The following is a 20,448-nucleotide window of genomic DNA, read 5'->3' as shown; positions in this document are numbered from 1 at the left end:
TACCTCATGATACCTTTCTAAAGGACATCACAATCATTTCAAAGAAAAAATACACAGAAACAGTGCTGGAAAAATACAACTTTTAAATCACACACATACTTACACAAATCTAGTATTAGAAATCCATGTCAATATGATTCAGGCCATAAAAATGATTTGAAGCATTGGTTTTAACAGACATTGTGAATTATGCAATAATTCAACGTAAATCTAAACATATTACTTCATCTCTTACATTAGGCTTTTACAAAAAACAGGAAGTGCCTGGTCTGGGAAAACACTTAAGTCAAAGAGAAAGTAGATGGAGGAAAAGCACCAGGTCCTCAATGTCTGCCCAACACAGAAGGGTGCTGCCAAAGAGCAATGATTAGCAGACAACAGCAATGTTTTTGACAGGCACTGCTTTTTGTATAGGGTAGTTTACGCCTAGTGTCAACCTTACTGTTTGAAATTTGGGAGGTTCGAGGAGAAGCCGAGAATAGTAATATTTCTGGGGGAAGCAGAATTTTGTATAAAACTCTTGGCGGACAGCTTTTTATTTGAGATGTTAGTGAAGACACATATTCCTATCCTAAGGCATGACTCTGTTTACTCACCAAGTGCCCCAGGATGGAAATCTTTTTCTAGTGGTGCAGACTGATTTCAGTTTGAGGACCCTTGAAAAAGTTCCCTTCTTCTCACAAATCCCTATCTCCTGCTACTCCTGGCAGTAGGGAAAGCTTGTACAGTTTAAGCCAAGTCAGTGGCCACTGTGGCAGTCATGAACACTATTCACTCCCAGGCTTATGGTGGTAACATTGCATTCTGTCCCCCAAACCTTTGAGTTACAATGGCCATGTGACATGCTTTGGCCAATGAAATGGGAGCTGAAGTAAGAGGCAGCTTTCCAATAGATGCATTAAAAACCAGTGTGCAGGTTGATAGATGCAAACTATTACATTTAGAATGGATAAGCAATGAGGTCCTAATGTACAGCACAGAGAACTATATCTAATGCCTTGGTGGAGAATATGATGGAAGATAGCACGAGAAAAAGAATGTACATACATGTGCAACTGGATCCCTATGTTGTACAGCATAAATTGACACAACACTCTAAATCAACTACACTCTAATATAAGAATGGAGAGGAGTTACTTGAAAATAAAAATAAAAGCCAGTGTGTGATTTTCCAGGTTCTCTTTTGCCATCCCCCATCTTCCAACGCCCCCCAGCTCTTGACTTGGCAAATGGAAATGGCTCAGATGGTAGCTGTTCTATCAGTCTGAGCTCTGGAGGGAGGTTGATGAGAAGCAGGGTCATGGGCAGTGTGTGTGGCAAGGGCAAAACATGAAGAGTGTATAGAACATATTATCTTAAGCTATTGAGATTTTGAACTTGTTTCTGCATCATAACCCAGATCTATTTCTACTGATGTGAATCTGTAGTTTACTTACTATGTGCAAAGAATGCTGCTAAACTGAAAGGGATACACATATTTCATTAAGAAACAAGTTAATTTTCTGAGTTTCCCTGTCTTTTAGGTGCCGAGCCCTATCGTTTGGTCTACCACCTCTATCAATCAGGTAGAAATCTATATCAGCTTCTGCCATTTATACAATTTTGGAGCTGGAATTATTAGCCAACTATAGAACTGCTTTCAGGAATTACTGAGATAAAGTGCTTACAGCTAATAAAACTTCTGTGCTTCCAAAAACAACTGTAAATCCAGGATAGAGGGTTATACAGACTGGGTCACATATAGCAAGCCTGAGTTAAGAAGTAGGTATGATTTCGGTAATTCATTCCAGGACAAAAAAAAAAGGTAGTAATTTTATTTGACTAAAATGTAAATTATTTTAGAATCAACTCCATGTACTCCTAGGTCCCCCCACCTTTTATTTTTTATTTTATTTTTTAATTTTATTTTTTATTTTTATTTTATTTTTAGGATGGTACTCACAGCATATGGAAGTTCCCAGGCTAGGGGTGGAATTGGAACTACAGCTGCCAGCCTACATCACAGCCACAGCAACTCGGGATCTGAGCCATTTGTGTGACCTACACCACAGTGCATGGCAATGCCAATCCCCAACCTGCTGAGTGAGACCAGGGACCGAACCCTCATCCTCATGGATAACAGTTGAATTTGTTTGCACTGTGTCACAACAGAAACTCCCTCTAGATCCCTTTTAAAGTACAATATAAACTTCCAGTCCTCATAAAATATTCAACATAAGACAGTTGTAACTCATTAACCATGGAAACTTAATTACAAGTTTAAGCAAAATTACTGTAATCTAGTATAATTTTGCTAAGTTAAAACTTTTGAAATGAAAATATCATCTATTCAGCTTATCATATTCTTTTATTTTATAAAAATTTCAATATTGAGTGCTAAATAGGAAATTAATATCTGAATCCCAACCCCCAAGAAATCATAGAGCCAAACATATCAATAAAAAACATAAGGAAACAATCAACACTAATTAATATGATTAAAGTTATTTCTCTGCAGAAAATTAGTATAAATGTATCATTAAATAATTTAGCAAATTTGAGCTAAAGAGTATCTTCAAATTAAGGCAAACATACATTGTATAATCTCTTTCCCATTTACTTTTTATAATTTGTTCTTAGAAAAATTTCAGAAAAAGCTCTGATGTTGGTTCCATTTAAAAGGCCCACAATAAATGGCCTACCATTATTAGTAATGATTTAAATTTGGGTATAGTCTCTAACTGATTTTCAAAACTCCTTCAGAGAACCAGCTGGTAGAACAGATACAAAGGAAGAGGTTCTGCCAGGATTGGTGGAGAGGAGTCTAAGGTGGGGAGAGGGTAGAGTTGCAAGGGTTTACATAGTCAGAGATCCAACATATTTTTAATCACCTTACTGCATTCTCTTTGTCTCCACAGTTTCTACTCAAGCCTTCCAGGCCAGCCACTTATATACATTATCAATGTAAAGATTTTACCTTCAAAGTTACTGGAAGAATTTTTTTCCTGGGGTTTAAAAAAATAAAGGTCACAGAAAAAAAATAATGGTTTAGTCAACAAGCCCTTACTATTTTCTAGTGCCAGGCCCACAGTGCTACCTAAGCAAAGGGATAGAAAAACGGAAGAAACTAAGTCCTTACTGTTAAGTTGCACAAATGCTATGGGGGAAAGCGGGGTGAAGGGGTAAGAGGACTCATAGAACCTATAAGGACAAACTGCAACAGCAGCACATGCAGAGAATGCAGGGAGGAAGTGCCTGGCTCCTCAGAGGAGGGGGAGTGGGGCGTGGCAATCTTATTTCTCATCTCCCCACTCCACAAACCTCTTTCCTTTATGCTTTCCTCCTTGATATTCTTAAAGTTAGTGGTTAGCTACTCCTCTCTTTCAGTAAGTCTTTCATTACTCTTTTATACAGATGTGTCTGGAGCAGTGGATTTCTTTTGGTTAATTTGGGGAAACATTCTTCTGCTGCCTTCAAAATGAAGGCTATCTAGGCAGAGTAAACTGACCTAGGGTAAAAATCCATTACAATGTGTTTGCCCAGTGGTGGATCTGATGCCCTTGTTACCTCTTTTTCATTAAAAGTTCGTTCTTCAATCTTTTTAGCTTTGGCGAGTTGGCTTTTTGCTTTTCTAGTGCACATATTTAAAACGTACTAATTGGCTGTTTCATTTGAGGATTAAATACCTTGGTAGTTCCAAATGTGCCCTCCTAATTTAGAGACTGAAGTAGTTTTTCAAATCAGGAAAAGTTTGGTTTTTTGCTTTTTGGGTTTTTTTTTTTTTTGCTTTCTAGGCCTGTACTTGGGGCATATGGAAGTGCCAGGCTAGGGGTTGAATCAGAGCTGCAGCTACCAGCCTACACCACATCCATAGCAACATGGGATCCAAGCCACATCTGTGGCCTATACCACAGCTCACCACTCTGGATCCTTAACCCACTGAGCAAGGCCAGAATCTAACCCATGTCCTCATGGTTACTAGTTGGGTTCATTACCACTGAGCCACGACAGGAATTCTTTCCTAAGTGTTTTATTACCTATTTCCATACAGCTCGTCTATTTCCTTTGACACCTTTATTCTCCATAGTAGAATTATGTCTTTTTTTTTTTTCCTTTTTTCTTTTTTTTAAACTCCCAAACATCTTTTCTTTTTACCCTTCCAATGGTCTCAAGTTCCTGTTCAGGAATTACCTACACTCAGTCTTCATGGGATACTGAATTTAAGCCCCGTGGGTGACTTCTATCATATCCTCTCTTTCATTTCCCAAGATCCTTAAGGGACCACGTGTAACCAAAACTGCCAACTGACCTCTTCTTCCTGAGACTTTGAGTCTTCACAGGGGTAGAAAAAATTAGTGCACGTTTATTACTTCTAGGATGTCCCAGTGTGACAGAGATCCTCTGTGTTGCAGTTGTTAATTGCAACTTGCCCTTCAGACTTCCCTGGGTGCCTGTGGCATCACCATACCCCATTAAATTCATTTTCTGCTCAATATAGTCACTGGTTTCTGTTGTAAAACAAATAATATGGTACAGTCATACATGCAATTTTTTTCATCTATCATCTTCTCTTGCAATGTCTTGTTATGTATTTGCCAATTTTCAATATCATTTTTGCTTTGGTTACTCATATTCCTATAGTAGCATTTCCCAAAATTTGTTCTAGGAAACAACATTTGTAACTCAGTTAGCAGATGTTACGTAGAAAAAAAAGAGAGATTGTAGTTAAATAAGCATGGAAAACACAGAGATAAACAAAATTACTTTCTTTTCTGTTAATTGTGAATTTCTAAGGAAAAATACAGGATGTAGTTTTTCCAAATTTGTTTTTAATATGTGTACAGATACAGATTTCTCCTGCTACATCTAAATAAACTAGTTAACTGTAGAACATAATTTGGGTAATGAAATTCTAGATGCTGCCATTTAGTGTTTCCGGCAAGGACTTCAGTTTCCCCTGAGCTTATAACAGAGCAATGCTATCTCTTTTATTTGTTTTTAATACTGATCATTTAGTATTTGGTATTCATCTTATATTTAATCCCATCTGTTTATAATTCTTGTGGTTATTTGTACTTCTTATACAGACTCTGGAAATCTTGTGGCTTGACTTTTTAAAAAATAATACTACAGAACTTTTAACTGAACTAAGACATTTTAAGTTTTTGAATATGTCCCTGTAATCAAAGTGTCTGTCAACAGGTATTGCATGTTTCTATTTGGTAGGTTTAGAATTCCATTTACATGCCTAATTATTGTTCAATGTTTCTAATTGTAATTTTCCTGAAGCATGTAACACAAATCAGTGGCATTTCCTCTTCTGTTTTTGCAACATAAATTTAAGAATCTTGAGCTTATGTCAATGTGGGCCTATACACATCTGATGGTGATTTATAAGATGTTCTCAGAATACTCCCGAGCCTCGCCGATGAAATGAAAATATTAAATTATGGTGATTTAGTTGCCTCTCTATGAAATAATTTAGGAAGATGAATTTTCTTAGGTTATGAGCTACATAAAAGTGTGTAGTATAGAACTTTATCAACAATCTGAAATCAAGTAATTCATAATCTGGCCATGGTGATGTTCTTTCTATTAAACAAATGCCCAATTTCTCATTTTGATATGGAGACAAATAGCTCAAGCACAGACTTGGGGTAAAATAATTTTCCTTGATCACATCCCTGACAGCCAATTCTCTTGAGTGCATCGGTCAAATGAAAGGTAACTGTCAATAATGAGGTTAACTGGGAGGAATAAACAGGAAATGATGTTGAAATAGTCTAATACTAATCACTCCTCACCTGGCAATCCCACTTTAGAGAATAAACATATTTATTGGCTGATTATACCTACATTACTGAAAATATAGAAACACTGGAAATAGCCCAATTGTCCAACATTTAGGGAAATGCAAATTATGCTGAGAAGATGAATTCCTAATAACTAAAATTTAAATGTGTTGTACAGAAACATAGAAAAGTATATAAGAAAGAAAATATCTAAAGTAATTTTTATCATAAATTAAAACATAGAAAATGTGGGTGTAATAATAAATACAATTATTTTGCCTGGGAAAAGGACAAAGAAAATATACTAAAAGAATGATTATTTTCAATGAAGGTGTTCTTTGTAGTCCTTTGCTTACTGAAGTTAGCTAAGTACAGAATTTAAAAATACCCTTAACAAGGTCACAGGCAAATGATTTCACCAAAATGCAAACTACAGTATCTGTGAGCATTATATGTATATAAGCACACACACATATAGAAACACACATAGGTAAAGAAGCTTAAGACATTGCTATGAGTGAAAAAGCAGCCCAATTTACATAAAGCATGTTTAGAAGAAATAACATCATTTCTTTTTGTGTGATCCATTACCTTCTCTGTGCCCAGATACTTCCTCCAAATTGTTTCACCCCCACAGAAAAGATGAAAAAAGGATTTTGAAGCCAAAATCCTCCTAAGTATGCCATGTCAAGAATATGCAGGCACTGGATACTCAAAGACATGTATTCTAAAAGTAGGAACTTGTTTTGTAAAAAAAAGGTTGTTAATTTTTAAGTATGAATTTTGAAAAATATAGATTCCCAGGCTTAGCATTTAGAATATCCTAAACCAAAATAAACAATGAAGTTACTTGGGATGGAAGAGGGGAAGAAGAGGGATAATGAAGAACAGAACCGGACACTTAACAGGAGAGATACAGGGGAATACAGAAGCCATCTATAAATACACTTCGAAAATCTCTATGGTAGAATAAAATCTAAAGAGAGAGAGAATGTTAAGATTGTGCAGGCTGTTTTGTTATGACTAGGAAAGTACCTGTGAGACAAAAACAAAGTAAAGCAGCCTTTCTCATTAAACATTTATTGCTCTGCTTAAATTTGTTTGAAGGAGCATAGAAATACATGAACTAGTGCACCAGGTAAGATCCGCTCTTCCCCCAGCCAAAATGCTGAGGCTGACACAAATCTGACTGATAAGCAGTCAAAATATGTGACTGTTTTTCCTTGATGTCAGCTTTTAACATGGTCAACATTAAAGGTAAGGCAGGTCCATTCTAACGACTCTTTGTGAACACTTAAATTGTTATTCATAAAGTTGTCCAACACCTTTCAAGAAAATAGCATCTGTGCTCTTCCTGAGCACAATATAAAAACCCTTTCTTAATCTATCAATAAAAAGTAGCTAAATTAAAAATTCCTGCTTTGCTCTGAGCAGCAGATAATTAATTAAGCGTCCGTCCAGGAAGAGCTGCATAGCGCTTTACACAGAGATACTGGTCTACAGGAGTTCTCACTGGGAAGCTGAATATCTCACTTAGCCCTCCAATTTCTCAAATAGTATAATTTTTATATCTCATTTACCAAGCTTTCTTTACTATACACAGCTTTTATTAAGCTAATATTATACTAACATTAAAATAATTTTTAAAGAAACAAATTCATCCACAAGCCTGTCACTGTGTCCATAGGCATATACAATTTGTTGTTTTATTTCTTTTAAAAAAACATTTTTTTTTTTTGGCCGCTCCATGTGGCGCTTCCATTGCATCTGCACGTTCTTGGGCCAGGGATCAAACCCGTGCCACAGGAGTGACCTGAGCCACAGTAGTGACAAAGTCAGATCCTTAACCTGCTGAGACATCAGGGAACTCCTATAATTTGTAGATTTAATCACACCATACCTAACATAATGGAGCCAGGCCTTTTTAAAGGCACTGCTTAACATCTCCTGACAACACGTCTAACAAACTTTCCTGGTGTGTTCATTTAATTAGTATGTGTTATAAGAAATTCAGTGTCTGCTAGAGGCCTGTCAAAACATGAAAATTTAATGGATACCACAGCAGGCCTACTTTACCCAGAAAATATAATTTTAAGACTCTTTGTAATTCCCATTTATATGCCACTTTTCATCTTACCTCTTCTCCAGACAGATAGTAAGCTGAGATTAGTCCACCAATAAAGCGTATATTTACTTCAAAAACAGAAACTTCAGCATTCTGTGGAAACAAAATAAAAGAGGTTCCTACATAAATGGTAGTACACACTGAGAAGGATATCACCGTGATAAAGTGCATAAATATTTAAATTTTGTTCAATCTTATGTGCTTGCCCAGAGAAAAGAAGGCAAAGCCCTGTCTTTTAATAATGTCGATATATATATATATATATAAATAAAATAATTTTGACTCTTCAAATAACATTTATAAAAATATTTATGAAAAGAAAGTTATTTTCTCCCTCTATTTAATAGCAGATACAATACTCAATATTCTCTGTGCAGATGCAACAGGCCCAGGACATTCTATTTTTCTGTTCTGTTTCTGTATTTTATTCATTTGCCTGTTTTTCTTCCTGAAAGGCCATTCAGATTCTTTATATTTTGGATGGTAGTTCAACATTTTTCTGGAATTCTTCTCACATCATGTTAAAGTAGCACAGCTAGAATGCAAAGAGGATTTAAAGCTGGAGAGACTTGGGTTCTAGTGCTGGTCCCCAAATTTTCTGTGTCCTGGGATGGTCACATTTCTCTCAAAAGAAATTTCATCTTTGCATAAAGGAGATGATAATAACAATATGCGTTGTACCTTATTAAAACAGCTCTTATTTATACTAACAGGCACTTGCTTGTATTATTATTAACAAAACACTATATCTTGTGCTAATCTCTTTACATGGACTATGTCTTTTTTGGTTGTTTGGTTTTTTTTTTTGTTGTTGTTCTTGTTTTAGGGCTGCACCTGCAGCATAAGGATCAAATCAGAAATGTAGCTGCTGGCCTATATTACAGCCACAGAAATGCAGGATCCAAGTCAATTCTGCGACCTACACCACAGCTCACAGCAATGCCAGATCCTTAACCCACTGAGCGAGGCCAGGGATTGAACCTGCATCCTGCTGAGCCATGAAGGGAACTCCTGCACTATGCCTTTTAATCCTTATACCAACCATGCAAAATAATTACTATTCTTGTGTCCATCTTACAAATGGAGAAACTGAGACTTAATAGTGGTTACTATGACTTTTTTAAAGGTCAGACAACTAATAGGCAGTTGAACCAGGATTAGGGCTCTGTTATCCCTCATATCACCTCACATGATAGTGTATCAAGTATCTTTATTTCATTTTTATTTTTACTTATTTCTTTTGGCAGCACCTGTGGCATGTGAAGTTCCAGAGCCAGAGATTGAACCCATGCCACAGCAGTGATCCAAGCCACAGAAATGACAATGTTGGATCCTTAACTCCCTGAATCACAAGGGAGCTCCCTCAAATATCTTTATTAATGGTCATATAATTGTAGCATACAATTAATTATTACAGTCATACTTTTATTATTTTAAAATATTTGACTACTACATGGATCTGTCCTACATTCTATTATTAGATAATTTAGGACAGCTGACCTATAATAGATGTTAAGTAAACTCTGCTACCAAACCAAACTTGGAGCCGCTTGCCTAAGTGTAATAAAGCCAATCTACTGACACTGGGTTGTGGTGAAGGATAGTACAGAATTTATTGCAAAGTTCCAAGCAAGGAGAATAAGCAGCTCATGCTCAAAGGACCCAAACTCTCAGTGGCTTTCAGGGAAGGGGTTTAAAGGCAGTGTGAGGGAGCAGGGTGCAGGGTACGTAACTAGCTCATGCACCATTCCTGGATTGGCTGGCATCAAGGTGAAGTTTCAAGCATCATCAACTTTCTAGTTTCTACCGGTCTAGGGTCTATGTTTGTGGTCAGCAGTCTTCATCTGATGAAGGTCTGCTTCCTGTAAAAACAACTCAGGAATGTGTGTCATGCCTTTATCTATATCTTTCGGGGAAACCTGGGAGTATGGTGATTCTGCTGTATGGCAGATTTATAGTCCAAACTGTTACCAGTTTCCTGGCCCAACAGCTGTTCTTTGTTTCTACATCCTCACATTTCCCAATCATTAACTCTTGAGTCAGGCTTTTAACACTCATAGGAGGCCTGTAAGACTAAAGAAAGCCTTTTCCTTCAAAGCACATGGACTCTGGGGCTTATATACAGCTTTCTTTTTCTTTTTTTTTCTTTTTTTTTGCTTTTAAGGGCTGCACCTGTGGCATATGGAAGTTCCCAAGCTAGGGGCTGAATTGGAGCTGCAGCCGCCGGACTACACCATAGCTATAGCAACATGGGATCCGAGCTGCATCTGCAACCTACACCACAACGCACAGCAATGCCAAATCCTTAACCCACTAAGCGAGGCCAGGGATTGAACCTGCATCCTCTTGGATACTAGTTGGGTTCATAATCTGCTGAGACACAGTGAAACTCCCTTATATACACAGTTTCAACTTCATGCTTTAGTTAGCTTCTTTTCATGTTCATTGGGCTTATCCAGTAAGTGCTCCCTTAAACCTAACACCATTCACTGAAATCACAAATGCTTATGGAAAACTAGTATATGAAGTCACTATCCAGCAGATGAGCTTAGTCACAATCATCTGAGATACTGTTTCCTTTATCAAACTTTATTAAGCAACGACTATGCGCCAGGCTCTGTCCTAGGTTCCAGGAACATGGCAATGAAGACTCATAAGGTTCTCAAACTCATAGAGTCTACATTTTAGTGGGAGAAAAGAACTCTAGAAGAAAAAAAAAAAAGGAAATAAATTTTTCATTTAATTTCCCCATGCTCTCTCCTAAAAGGTATAAGGATCTAACAACTTAAAGCTAAGTGATTACTTAAATTTTTCAAAAATTTCTTGTAAAAGGGGCATTATGAAAATTACTTAGGAGAGATAATTACTCTGCCAGAGTTAGGCAAACGCATCATAATAATAAGACTGGTGAGTATGTTTGATTGTATTTCCTAATTTGTAACATGCATATAATATGATTTGATTAAAAGCACTTTATATAGGTACAATTTACCTATGATGTGTATCACTCTGAATATTATATAAATATTGGTAAAAGCTTTACTATCCCACAAAATTACTGATAAGGAAAAACGGAGCTGTTTATTTCAGCTCACACAGCTATACTTCTTATGTCTAAAGGTAATAATATCTAATAAAATATAATAGGTAAAACCCTCAAATTCTCTCACTCTCAATTTGTACCTGCATTTTTTTCAGTTTCTAAACCTAAGAATAATTCTCCATATTTCTGCCTATTGACACCTGTAAAGATGATTTTATATTCTTATTCTGGCTTTGGGTTCATTTGAGATGCATTTTCCTTCCCTCCTATGAAAATTCTGGATAATCAGGACTTTTATATGAACATCTGATAAAAATTACTGCAAGGCAGAGGACTGAGCCATGTCAAACACCATCATAAATATATCTTCAGCAAGACATCAGTCAGCTATTGGTACACTTGTTTAACCAGCTATTGATCCAGCAATGTATTCTAGAACCTGAATTCCTATTTATCTTCCTCTGAGTGTAAGATACTGAGAGATGATTTTGCAAAGTGCCACGCTCAAGGTCAGTTGCTTTGTCTTTTGAATTTCACGGATCTAATGGTTTGGTGAGCCTGTCCAAGAAGTAAATCTGGCTTGTTAGTGAATCCATGCAGGTTCCCAATTCCTTGTGTCCTTGCCTTTAAAGACTCTCACTGGGGAATATCACATCACCATTAGTCGTACTCAATAAGAGTCATCATAGCTACCTTCTTTTCAAAATGAAAATCACATTTGAATTACCAACATATAATTTTTTTCTCCTTTCTTTCTTTCAAAGCTAAATCTGGATTATTTGGAAACCTTACTTTGAGAGCTCTTAACATTCTGGATTATATTATGCTTTAGGTCAAAAGACTGAAATTTATACACTTCAGGTCACTCTTTATGGATCTTTGTCTGAAAAGGACTAACATAAAAACATGACGAATTAGTTGGCTATACTGGGGGTAGCAGGCTATAAAGACACTACCCTACAGTCAGAAAGACCTCAGATTGAAGGCTGATTCAGGAGTTGACTGAGTGTGAGAGCCCAGGCAAGTCAAATAAGCTCTCTGAGTCTTGGTTTTCTCATTTGTGAAAAGGGACAATGCATTTCTTACAAAGCACTATGAGTCCATGAATGTAAATGACTGTGCGCAAAGCCTGGTGCAGGTCAAGTAATAAGGAAGACCTGCTACCATTACCACTGAAGAAAAGCTCGGCTTAAATAAACTAATACATCTTATCTTCTTCAGGAGTTATTGGAAAATCAGGAACTCCAGAATCATAATATTCTAAATACCAGGATGCAAATGATATATCTTATCTGACTTTCATGGGAATCATGTTTCAAATCCTCTTTTGAAATACAGTATCCTGACCCAACTGCCTTTTGGGCTTGATATATTTTACACCGTATTTGGATTTTTCAAAGTGAACTTCTACAATCTGAAGGTTTTAGGCCAATTTTATAAACTTCTGATTTGGATTTCCATTAAAATAAACTTAGTAAATTTAAATGAAGATAGTCATCCTTTTAATATTGATGCAGCATCTTTTAAGATGTTCTAAAACTCTTCCAGTGACTTACCCTAATGACAGAAGAGGGGTGAGAGCAGGGAGAGAATGGTGTGTAAAGGAGGGGAGCCCCAATAGCCTGTAACACTACAATCTTGTGTGATTTATCTCAACAATGTAGGCTTTGCAGTCTCCTTCAATCTGTGCTTGTTTTAAAGGAAATGAATGCTCTTACACTTTTCAGTAAGGTCATGTTCCAGGAATATGCCCAGGTCTTCTACGGTTCTAGTACACAGCTGAATGGGAGCACCAGCTTGAGGCACAGATGCAGCCTTCCGTTTAAATTGCATGCACCTATTAGTTAAGACCACAACTGATGAGAAAGTGGAAGTTGGACATTTTTGGCTTAAGGCATACCCACAAAACAATGTGGGTTGGAGAAACTTCTCTCTCACTTTGACTTTCCTCTACCAATTGCCTTTAAATCAAACACACTTAACCAGAATCATACATAAATTTAATAAAATAATATGGTACATTTAAGTTTACATCTAAAGTCAAGAATTGAGTACCAGAAATCATGGAAAAACTAGGCCTCAGTTCTAATCTCTCATATTTGGTCTTGGTGCATCTTAGATCGATCATTTCCACTTTGAAGTTTATCCCTTTCCTTAGCATTGCTGTCCTCTGGCTGACTATACATAAATGTAAAATGATCTGACAAAGTGCTAAAGATGGTTAAAATAGAAAAAAGTTTAATTCAATAAACCATTTTATATGACCTCTCCCCCCATCCTTAACATCAGGCTCCATCTCTCTACTGAAAGGTGTCCTTCAAATAAACACATCAGGAGCTTGTGGACATGAAGAATCTAATGGTATCCAGAGAAAAAGCAAAGTGAACACGCAAAATTCCTGTTTCCACCTGAGTGCCTGAAAGACCAACCTCCTCTTACTACACCAGACAGTATTTTAAAGAATTTAGAGAAATTAGGTTTTTTTTCTTTTTGCTCGCACCCCACAACATATGGGAGTTCCCAGGCCAGGGATCGAATCTGAGCCACAGCTGTGGTGATACAGGATCCTCAACCCCATGTGCTAGGCCAGGGATCAAACCCATACCACCGCAGAGACAATGCCGAATCCTTAACCCACTGTGCCACAGCAGGAATTCCAGGTTGTATTTTTTTATAAGCAAAATTACTCACTAAAGTTATTTATAAGATGGATAGCTTTTAGTAAATGAAATAACAGGCTTCATAATTAGAATACCAAATTTAGGTTACAGAAAGATTTAGCCAAAGTTTTTTGTTTTTTTGGGTTTTGCTTGTTTGTTTGTTTGTTTGTTTTGCTTCTTAGGGGCTCACCTGAGGCATATGGAAGTTCCCAGGCTAGAGGTCGAATAGAAGCTACAGCTACTGGCCTAGATCACAGCCACATCAACGTGGATCCAAGCCACATCTGCAACCTACACAACAGCTCACAGCAATGCCGGATCCCCGACCCACAGAGTAAGGCCATGGATCGAACCTGCATCCTCATGGATAGTAACTGGATTGTTTCTGCTGTCACAGCAGGAACTCCCACAGATTCTTTTTGATTGAGGGACTACAGAGGCCCAAGCTTTTCTTGAAGAATAGATATATTGTATTTTTGCAGCTTCAGGGCTCATAACTATGCAGAATCAAACCTGTACCAAGTTTAAAGAATTCTCCTTATTTTTTTATTTTTTTTTGGATGAGCCCATGGAATGTGGAAGTTCCTGGGCCAGGGATCAAACCTGTGTCATAGCTATAACCAGAGCCCCAGCAGTGACAACACCAAATCCTTAACCCATTGAACCACAAAGAAACTCCTATTCTAAATGTTTCATCCCAATTATTAGAGGTTTTTTTTTAAAAAGTAATTCTCTGAGCCCTTAAATCAGAGAATACTTTTTTGCTAGCTATTCCTCCAAACTTCCTGCCAGCTTTTGACTCAAACGAACTTAAGTGAGGAACAAGCAAGCATTAATAACAGCTGACCCACTACAAACTAATGCAATAATTATGTTTAATAACAACTGTTCCCTGCTAACGTATATGATAACTATGCTTTTCCTTAGCTGTCAACCAGCAGAAACAACATGAGACTTTTCAAAGCCATTGATAAAAGATAGATAACTGCCCACAAGTCTTGCCCACGTTTAGGCTTAGCATACACATTCATTTATATATGGTACTTCAAAGTGTGTGTTGTACTAACATTTTGAGGACTAAAACTCCTTTTAACAGATTAAATTGCATATTAAATAGTATAGCTTAGTATAACATATGTTCCAGCAGCTTTTAACTTCCTATTTAAGTAACATGATAAACCTCTTAAGATGAACAAAGTACAAGGTCTCTGGGCCACAGAGATAGGCAAATCACCATGTTCTCTCTGTTAATAGGTTGATTCAGGTCCAGAAGGGCCCTCAAGTAGCATCCGATTTATTACTAATTACTGTCAGAGAGAAGAGCTCAGTATCCTTACAGCCAAAACCCAAATCACCACTGTTGGCAGATACTGATTAACATTCAGATAGAAAATACTGAATAACTCCTTTTGACAGGTTATTAACTTAGTTATCTGCACCATCACAACATAATGCTGCTCTAAAACAGTCCTTTTATAGGAGCAGTACTAAGGCAAAAAAATCACTCCTTTCCTGCTCCAGTGTGGAGCTCTGAACCTAAGCTAAGAACTCACTCCAGCATTTGAGGAGATCCAAAGTTGCTTCTTCTCGGAGTTCCCGTCGTGGCGCAGTGGTTAACGAATCCGACTAGGAACCATGAGGTTGCGGGTTCGGTCCCTGCCCTTGCTCAGTGGGTTAAGGATCCAGCGTTGCCCTGAGCTGTGGTGTAGGTTGCAGACGCGGCTCGGATCCTGCGTTGCTGTGGCTCTGGTGTAGGCCGGTGGCTACAGCTCCGATTCAACCCCTAGCCTGGGAACCTCCATATGCCGCGGGAGCGGCCCAAGAGATAGCAACAACAACAACAACAAAAGACAAAAAAAAAAAAAAAAGACAAAAAAAAAAGACAAAAAAAAAAAAAAAAAAAAACCAAAAAACAAAGTTGCTTCTTGAGGTCAATTTGCATTCTTTGGATAGAGAACTCTAGAGTTTATTTTTCTGAAAAGCAGGATTGCACTCCAGGTGGAGAAAATATTTAAACTGAAAAATAAAGTCACTTTGGCCACCAACACCTCTGTCATCTAAAACAAAAGGTATTCATTACAATTAAAAGCACAATCCAGGTGCTTGCCAAAGATCAATCTCATGGTTAGTGTCTGAACCAAGCTACTCATCTCTCCTTTATCATTCTCAAGGCTCAGCCTCTCACAGAGATATCACTTTACCTCAATGAATAAAAATGCTTTTTAGTGATAACTTAATGGAGCTTTGATTTTTACCAAGGGTTTGTATAAGAAATGGTTATCTGAAGAACACATCTATGTATTCTATAAAATTCATTACTGAAGAATGTTGTTTTCAATGTTGTTCATGAAAGGATCTAGGTAATTTTAAAGTGACAGTAAAGAGAGGGAAACTCAGAACTGAATTTGGAAATGCCCAAATATGAAACTCTTCATCATTTGTCCTTTTGTAAATGATCTTCCTGTATTAGGAGCCACCACAAATCTGCTCTGGAAGTAGGTCAGGTAAAAACAAGTACATCAACTGCACTTGAACTCCAGATTATCTCTAATTATATAAAAATATGACAAAATGCAGCTACCATTGCACCTTGTCACCTTGTCTCCTAGCTGAGTCTAGTACAGTTTATCCGGCAGTAGGACAAGATAACAACCCCTCAATCATTTAATTAATATTTATTGGGTACCTATAGAACAATATAGCCTAATGAGTACTGAGATATTATGATTACATGCCTAACTTTGGAGGATTCAAATTTCTCTGGCTGCCTATGTATTTCTCAACTCTTTGGCATTTCTTCTCCATTAAAAACAGGGTCATTGAGTTAAGCAGATCTTGTTCAAAACATAGCGCTTACTTGCTGTATGATTTTGGGCAGAATAATTAATTAGCTCCTTATTCATCTATAAAAATAGGGGAAAGACCACTTACCCTGTACTGTTATCACAAAGACTAAACCAGATAACCTATGAAAAACATCACTTAGCGTAATACTTGCTATGTCTCAGTACTCTTTAAATAGTAATTTTCTTTGCCCTTTCTTCCCTTCTAAAAAACCCTGGCCCTGGCTAGATATCCTGACTACTTTTTTTGCTAGACTATAAGCCCCATGAAGATAAGTATATGACAATTAAAAGGTATTTAGCATGTAATTAATATATACATAAGTTAATGAATGAGTAATGAGTAACCAAGGATCTGTTTTAGATTGCTTATCCTAAGATTACTTTGAATTAAGACCAGAAAACTCATTCACTGGTGTCTACCCCAAGAGATTCCTGCCCAGGCCTATGTGTCTCTACAGATACTTGTAATAAATACAAAGCTCCACTTGAAGCCCTTGCTTCTACATATTATCCCAGTGATTTATTTTAAGCCAGTTATTAAAGCCATTTGAACTTTGTACTCCCAAGTATGCAAATTCAATCACCTTGCTATGCCTTAATTAAAAGAAAATGAGTTTTAGTTAATGACAGTGTAAACCAATAAAAAACATTTACTTTACACCTTCAAGTAATGCAAATGAGTATTTCACATATAAACAAATTTATCCTTGACTGTAAGATATGCTTATACTCAGGAGCACCACAGGATAAACTAACTCTCCATGACAGTGGATCTATTTCAGGTTCATTCTTATTTTTCCCTTGAAATAAATTTGGATGCATTAACCTTTTTTTTTTTTTTTTTTTTTTTTTTGCAATATCCTCACACTGTCAATTAAAATACTTTATCAGGAAAAAGTGCTAATTTGAAAACAAGCAATAATTTATCCAAGCTGGAATGATACTACATGTTATCCATAAAAATAAGTTTTCTCTGGCTTTGTTTAAGCTTTTCCAATTTCTCCTTCCTTGGGATAAATAGAAAAAATTTTTCACTGTTTTCAGAAAGAAAACTGTGTAATTTCTGACATAATCACTTGACTCTCTGGGTAGAATGAGTGAATATAAGACAAATTCTCATATGGGACATAATAAAGCCAATTGGAAAACTGTAAGTTGAAGAAGTTTAAAATAATTGGAAGAATAAATCAATGTAGCTGTCCAGAATTTCTATTTGTTATTAATTTTAACATGTGAAGTATTATCATTTGGATGTTACTGATAAACTTCTATATTTTTTAAGGAAAATATGGCAATACCCAAAGAGACAACTGAACCATATACATTTTACGACCTCTCCCATTAGGAATAGTAAAATAAACAAATTCGAGATTTATGACTATTACTTTTAACAGTATATTTTTAAAGTATATTTTGAAGATACTCAGCCCAAGGTTATCAATAACAGTTTTAATCGGCCCAAGGTTATCAATAACAGTTTTAAAATGACGTTTTACATAAAAGGGGGTCAACCAGTTGGATAAAATCTTATAAATGTACAAAAATACAATTTTAAAGAAACAAACAACAAAGCTTAGTATCTTAGCCGTCACTCAACCATGGTCCAATCCGTTTATTTTACAAGAAGAAAGCCAAAGAATTTGTTCTTCTCATCTGCATAGTCTGATATCCCCTATTATTCCTTCTGCTTCCTCACAGGTCCCTACGGTCCATGGAACACATTCTTGCCACCTGGTCATGGTCTGAGGCCAGCCAACTACCTTCTGTTACCTTGTACATTATCTTGAGAGGCCTTTGTGCTTAGTCTTTTTTTTTTTTTTTCTCTTTATGGTCGCACCTACGGCATTGGAACTGCAGCTGCTAGCCTATGACAGCCACAGCAATGCGGGATCCAAGCTGCATCTGTATCCTATGCTGCAGCTTGTAGCAATGCCAGATCCGTAACCCACTGAGCAACGCCAGGGATTGAATCCATATCCTCAGAGAGACAACATCAGGTCTTCAACACCCTGAGTCACAACAGGACTCAGGTCCTGTGCTTAGTGCTTTTAATTAAATGATTGCACAGTTTCTCAGCCTATCACTGATCATGAAAGCCGAGAATTGCTGCAGTTTTGGGGGGAGGTTTGGGGTAGCAATGCTATTAAGTATCAGACAAGGGACCAGGACACTATTCAGGTTAAGTGTCACTAAAGTTAACTTTCTGATCTCTTTTTTTCCATAACCACCAGCCTACGCCACAGCCACAGCAATGCCAGGATCCAAGACACATCAGCAACCCACAAACACAGCTCACAGCAAAGCTGGATCCTTAACCCGCTGAGTGAGACCAGGGATCAAACCTGCAGCCTCATGGATACTAATCAGGTTCTTAATCCACTGAGCCACAACAGGAACTCCAACTCTCTGATCTTCCATCACTAGACTCTGGAAGAATCTTGTTCTTATGCCCCTACTTTGCTGGCGGAGAGGGGTGGGGGATGGAACACATTCTACATGCTCTCCTCTGTATACAACTAAAGACATGCCCACAATCATTTACTAGTAGTAGCTGAATTTACTCAAAAATAATAAGGCAGGACAAAAGTATTATTAAGAAAGAAGAAACCCTCAAAAAGAGACCTAATTTTTTCCATTATCTTAACTTTTCACACTTAGTTCTACTGGTATTATTGGAGCTACCACAGGTCATATCCAACCAAAGAGCTACAGAATATCAGCTAATCACTTGTTCCTTGAGTTTATTTTCTCATATTTAAAATAAAAAGACTGAACACACTGATCTCCAAGGTCCCTTTGTATTGGAATGTTGTCTTCTTTATATTCCAAATTCAATTATAAGGAAGATTAAACATAGATTCATCTGCTTGTCTTTTAAGGCAGTGACCTCCAAAATGGGATATATATATCTATATATAGATATATCAATTAATTAGAGGAGAAGGAACAAAATATTAAAACTTTTAATTTATACATGTTTTTAATCCAAAGAGGTAGGAAAGAGACTCAGCTTTATGCTACCTTTAATATTCTGAACAACATTGGTGTCCTCACTGGGTCTGTGGGGGAACAGGAGCTCCACAAAGCCAAGAGGTCTACAAAGCAACACTCTTTGTCCAACCTCAACATGCAGCACATTACCTGTGTCTCATTATGGAGATTTACAGATATTACTGAATGCTTACCAGAGAGGCAAGAGGTTTCTAAGAACTTTCGCAAAGTAACTCAGATTTAAAATAATACTAATAGTGAAGTAACTCAAAGACAAATATCAAATGATACTATTTATATGTGGCATCTATAAAAATGATAAAATGAATTTATGGACCCGACAGAAACAAACTCTTTGTCAACCTCATTACCAGGTAAAACAATGACTGTGGAATTAGATTGGCTCTGCCAAGATGTAGTCCTCCCAAAGCAAAATTATCAGGAAGTATCAGAAGTGTCCACTATCCTTAATTCTGAATCTTGTTGTACAATGGTTTTTGAGAACTGTTAAAAATGACGGTACAAATATAAAATCTTTTAAAAAATATTATATATATATATATATATATATATATATATATATATACACACACACACACAAAAGTTTATTCTGATAAGAGTCTATGATCAACAAAATGGATGCAGCTGCTGCTAGATGCTTGCGGAGAGTTTCATGACATTACTGGCTCAGCATCCACTCTGGCCAGGTGGCCTGTGGGGGCTTTAAATGAACATCAGTCCCTCAGGTAAGAGTGTGCTCTCAATAACAGTCCCAGAGTCACAAGCCAATGTCAGTTCCTGGCATGACTCCCCCTTGTGAACATTGGTCTCCCCCAACCCTCCTGGGGCCTTCCCTTTGTGCTCCCCTTAGAAAAGCTCACCAAAACCAGCTCTCTGTGGTTTGAACTGACCCTTTGGCCTTAACTTCAGAACGCCAAAGCATTACACCTATCCTAATAAACTCACGTGCCCCAGGTCCTATCTGTCTGTCTGTACTCTGCCTTGATCTCCT

General features: G+C 37.1%; 1 protein-coding gene across 4 annotated transcripts in view; it reads right to left on the bottom strand.

Moving 5' to 3' along the window:
- MAN1A1 (mannosidase alpha class 1A member 1) overlaps positions 1-20,448 on the bottom strand; it is a 166,365-nt gene that overhangs the window by 100,556 nt on the left and 45,361 nt on the right. For all 4 annotated transcript variants that reach the window (XM_021082358.2, XM_085009448.1, XM_085009443.1 and 1 more), the window contains 1 exon segment: positions 7,909-7,989. In XM_021082358.2, coding sequence (XP_020938017.2) covers positions 7,909-7,989 — 81 coding nt within the window.

This window comes from Sus scrofa, chromosome 1, assembly GCF_054392235.1.
Source record: "Sus scrofa isolate SSC_HxYL_T2T_F1_AM1 chromosome 1, Sscrofa_HxYL_maternal_Yorkshire_Landrace_v2.0, whole genome shotgun sequence".
Classification (NCBI taxonomy): Eukaryota; Metazoa; Chordata; class Mammalia; order Artiodactyla; family Suidae; genus Sus; species Sus scrofa.
This window is presented reverse-complemented; position numbering and strand designations above follow the sequence as displayed.